The following is a 5,000-nucleotide window of genomic DNA, read 5'->3' on the forward strand; positions in this document are numbered from 1 at the left end:
TTTACTACCAAAATAGTTTTAGCAGTTCGTACAGGAAAGACGAAAAACGTATTAAAGACATCGTCTTTAGGAACTGCAAACCGGTGGAAGACAGCCATGTCTTACGTATGGTGATTTTTTATAAGAACCCCCGCACTTGCTCCTTAGTGCTGAAAAATTATTTGTCTTGCAAGTCTGGGACTCTGTCAAAAACCAATGTGGTGTATAATTTCGACTGGAAAACTGGAAACTGCGCGTTCCATAAATGTGCATACATTGGATTTACAACCTGTAGTCTCAGCCTTCGCCTAACACTCCACCTCCAACAGGGAGCCATAAAAAAGCATTTTCAGCACGAACACTAGTCTTCCCTCGATAGAGCAACCATTGTTAACAACACTGAAGTAGTTACTCAATGTAATGATGTAAGAGAATTAAGGATGCTAGAGGCTATGTATATCAGGGAATGGGCTCCTAGCATTAATATACAATCCAATATGATTACTGCCATTCCCTTGTTCAAAAGCTCATCAAGACATGTGAGTAATAATCCCACCAACGGTGGAAGTATGTCCGTCCCTCTCGCATCGCCTACCGCCCCGAACCCCCCTACTCCTCCCCCTCCCTCTCCCCCTCCCCCTCCCCCTCTCCATAGGCGATCAGGTCGGGTCAGATCATCTAGGTCATCAAGCCACTCTCCACTGTAAGTCTTTCTATGCATATGGAAAGACGTCGCACTGTTCAGTTCGGAAAAATGTAATTGTTGTGTTCTGTGTAATTGTGTTGTGATAAATGTAATTATTTTGATAATGACTCTGTGAAGTCGAAAAGTCATCTGTTATTAAAATGGAGAACTTTGGACAATTGATTTTCTATCATCCTCCCAAAGTAAGAACTATAGTGAGAAGGATTGAAAATATTAGAAAGAAGATTAACAATTGTGACAATGCTGTGGTGTTTAACTCAGTATATATGTATATATATATATATATATACATATATATATATATATATAAATATATATATATGTATATATATATATGTACATATTTATACAAATATATGTATTATATATATATATATATATATGTATATATATGCGTATTTATATATATACACAGAGTATATATATATATATATATATATATATATATATATTTATATACACACACACACTCACACACACACACACACACACACACACACACACATATATATATATATATATATATATATATATGTATATATACATATATATATATATATACTCTGTGTATATATATATATACATTACATATGTTTATATACATATATATATATATATATATTCATATATATATATACATATATATATATATGTATGTATATATATACATATATACTATATATATATATATATATATATATATATATATATATGTATATATATGTATATATATATATATATATATATGTATATATATATATATTTAAGCTGTCCTTCGCAAAAGGTCCTCTAAGACATGCACTTTCAATTTTGAGAATACATCAACTTTTGGCCAAAATGTGTTTTTTATCGGCTGAGAAGAAACCTGCACAGCGAAGCTATAGCGGTAATCCCCTACCACACTCCTGGCCAAATGGCCACTTCCGGAAGGGAGTGTGTGGTTGGACATTCCGCATAAATCATCGGAAATTTAAAATTCCCGGCTCTGTGCAGGTGGCGCAAGCGTCTACAACCCCACCTCCCCCTCCCTATCCCCTCCCTTCTTACTCGGCTGCACGGATTGAGCCGTCACTTAGCATCGCGGAACCAGACGAGTCGGTCACTCAACAACCCACCTTCTTTTCATGCAGGTAAGTCTGGTTCCTGCTCGTGCTCGTGTTCTCGTAGGGAGCTCTACCTGTTCTCCTGCAGTTTTTCCCCTTCGGTGTTGTGTCCAGACACCTTTGGGACACCCCGTCTATGATTACCATTATTCTATTTTCAGACCAAACGCTTGTGTGTGGAATCCGGCTGCACAGCCAAGATCTCGTCAGACGGCCACCACGACCTCTGCTCCCGCCATACCCCTTGTTTCTCACAAGCTGGCGTTGTGTGCAAAGTGCGGGTTGAGGAGATTCGTGCTGCTCCTCCCAAAACCCGTTCCAAGCTAGCTGCCCTCGAACTCCTTCGGGAGGCATGGCGCAGAGCTCGGAAATTGAAATCCGCTGACGACCCCCCCCCTAGTGTGGGCGGATCCGGCGTTAGGCGTGGAATTGGGCCTCGTTCGCCCTCGCCATCCGTCTCCCTATGTCTCCGAGACTTGAGATTCGTGCTGCTCCTCCCAAAACCCGTTCCAAGCTAGCTGCCCTCGAACTCCTTCGGGAGGCATGGCGCAGAGCTCGGAAATTGAAATCCGCTGACGACCCCCCCCCTAGTGTGGGCGGATCCGGCGTTAGGCGTGGAATTGGGCCTCGTTCGCCCTCGCCATCCGTCTCCCTATGTCTCCGAGACTTCCGTTGGTGCACAACCTGGGCCTCTCGGAGTACAAGGGGACGAGTCTGATGTTGCGGAGTATGGTGTCCCCGAGCGTCCTCAGGCCTCTCGGCAGCCCCATACATCCGACCATCAAGGGTCCTTAAAACCCTTACGGCTTGCTTTGTCAAGCACCCCCACGAACTCGTCTTCCTCCCTAGTTCACTCGCGTGAACCCGGCAGGAAATCTCGCTCGAAAAAGAGGTCTGCCTCACCGAGGTCCAGGACGCTCAGCTTGTCCCCACCCCCCACAGCCTCTCCCCCCAACTCACCCTCCCTTCCTCGCTCTCCTTTTCCTCGCCGTAAATCCCACAAGGGCAGGGAGCCGGAGGACGAAACGAGGGGAGAGGGAACTCTGGCTGCCCAAGTGGCTGCCCTCCTTCCGTCCCTGATAGGCCCCGTCCTTGAATCGGCCCTATCACATTATCCGGCCTTTCAGGCCGCGCAAATCATAACGCACCCCTCTCCAGAGCAACCTCCTATTGAACCTACGGCTCTAGCCCCCCCTCCCACTCTCCCTCCTGGTCCTTCCCTCCGCCCCTCCGTGCCGGCGACAGGTATAGGACTAGAAGGCCCCTCTCAGGAGGAACCCCCCAATCAGACGTCCGTCGGGTTGGACGGGGTGGAGGACCACTACAGTTCTTCTTTACCTTATCCTCCTACCATGACGGACTCTTTTGAGTTCCGCCCCTTCTCATGGTGTGACCTTTCCCGGTCCTGGGAGTACTCGTTTGGAGAAGGCCACAAGCTAGTGGCCTGGTCTCCCGACTACTCGCTACCGGAGGGCTGGAGGAGGAGAGATGACGTTATCCTAAAGTGGGCCAACGACGAGGAGGGGGCTAAGGTTCTATATAAGATTCGACCCCTCTCCGCCCCGGCCTCCACGCCCTCCAGGATTTCCACCTCTAACACTCTGGACGCATTAGGTGCTCTCCTGGAGAACCCTCGTTTAAACCCTGATGGGCATATGTTTGTCGACAGGTCGGGGGACTCGCCGGCGGTAGCACTCTCCCCAAACGCCTGGTTCCCGCAGGAGAAAGGGGAGAAGGCCTTAGACATCCCTGCTCTCTTCGAGCGGGCCCAAGACCAACCCAAGACGGTTCCTCCTCGACGGCATATCCCTTCATCATTCCCCGTCGTCCTGCCACCACCCTTCGCGCCGGAGGGCCTGCGCGATTGCTTATGGCACTCGGGCAGGGACCCCGCCCTCCCCCATCAACTTAGTGAACCGGAGGCTAAGTTGCTGACGACGGAGGCCTCGACCAGACAAGACCTTGCCTCTACCATCTCGACCGTCACGGCAATCGCGATGATGAGGAACTGGCTGACGACGCTCGCCACGAGCTTTGAGGACTTCCCGCGGGAAGAATTGAGGTGAGTGGGATATTTCAATCTATACAGAGGGTCCAGACCTGTCCTGGCGAGAGACGCTCAGGTAGCGTCTTCACCCAGGACGGAGCCTCTTGACTAGCGCCCGAGGACGAGGTCGTTCGGAAACGACCTCGGCCTCGCATATGTTATACGTTCTACAATTGAGCGATGTGACTTTATTACACCCTCCGGGGATCGGGATCCTTCTCGCCCTACTAATTTGATTCGCGTGTTTTCTGTATGCAGAGACACCCTGGCGGCACTCTCTACCGTGGCAGAGGGTACAGCCAACATGGCGTCATCAGCCCTACCCCCAGCAGCGAGGGCCTTCACCGCGGCTCGTTTGGCAGCTCGTCAGTCTGCAACGCGGTCGGCCCCGGAGATAGCTCGCCGGGGCGTGGTGAGAGCAGCTCCCCTTTCCCGTGGTCTGTTCGACCAGGAAGCGACAGACCGCGTCTTCGCTACGGTCCCGACCGTCATCCAGATCCAACAACCCTCCCAACCTTCGGAGACACGCGATAGTGACCATCTCCGCTAGCACAGTTCTGGACTTCCTGTCTTGGCTAGCTGACACCACCAACAGGGCACCGGCGACGATCTCGGCTCACTCCGCAGCCCTCGCTGATCCACTCTGCTTCGGCATGAACATCAGAGTGCCACAAAGGGAGCGAAACCTTCTAATGAAGGGGATCCGCGCCTCGAGAGAGCCGAGACGTCAGCCGGTCCTAGCCTGGTCCTTGCATCGTGTTCTGCAGTACCTGACGTTCGAAGGGACCATCATGGAGGGGGAACACTTCCTTCAACGTGCCGTCTTTCTGCTCGCCCTGGCTACGGGTTATAGGGCGTCACAGCTGGCGGCGATCACCCGCCACCAGTCCTTCTCCAACCTGGAGGAGGACTGCTCTGCCCTAACTCTCGCTCCATCACCTACATTCCTAGCCAAGAATGAGCAGGCGGACGACATGATTGGCCCTATCAGAATACCATCCTTCCTGGAGGAAGGAAACCCACACCCGCTGTGCCCGGTCCGTGCGTTTAAAGACTACGTGGAACGCACGGAAGGGGTGTCCGAGGATCATCTCTTCTACAATTCGAAATCTCGGAACCCCCTAACCCCGAGGTCCCTGGCGCGTCTACTTTGCCACATTATAGA

At 50.3% G+C, this 5,000-nt stretch overlaps 2 protein-coding genes across 2 annotated transcripts in view; both read left to right on the forward strand.

The window, feature by feature from the left end:
• The window catches only part of LOC143036151 (uncharacterized), an 8,939-nt gene extending 8,581 nt beyond the window's left edge, over positions 1-358 (forward strand). Inside the window, exon 3 of the mRNA XM_076203399.1 lies at positions 275-358. Within this exon, the coding sequence (XP_076059514.1) occupies positions 275-358 (84 nt within the window). The remainder of the gene's footprint in view (positions 1-274) is intronic.
• Positions 359-2,318: 1,960 nt separating this feature from the next.
• On the forward strand, positions 2,319-4,385 carry LOC143036055 (uncharacterized). Its single transcript, XM_076203311.1, has 2 exons — positions 2,319-3,850; positions 4,094-4,385. The coding sequence occupies exons 1-2, from the start codon at positions 3,141-3,143 to the stop codon at positions 4,383-4,385; spliced, it is 1,002 nt and encodes a 333-aa protein (XP_076059426.1). The 5' UTR covers positions 2,319-3,140.
• Positions 4,386-5,000: the final 615 nt, after the last annotated feature.

The sequence above is a fragment of the Oratosquilla oratoria genome, chromosome 20 (genome assembly GCF_046742065.1).
Source record: "Oratosquilla oratoria isolate Oo_2021 chromosome 20, ASM4674206v1, whole genome shotgun sequence".
NCBI lineage: Eukaryota > Metazoa > Arthropoda > Malacostraca > Stomatopoda > Squillidae > Oratosquilla > Oratosquilla oratoria.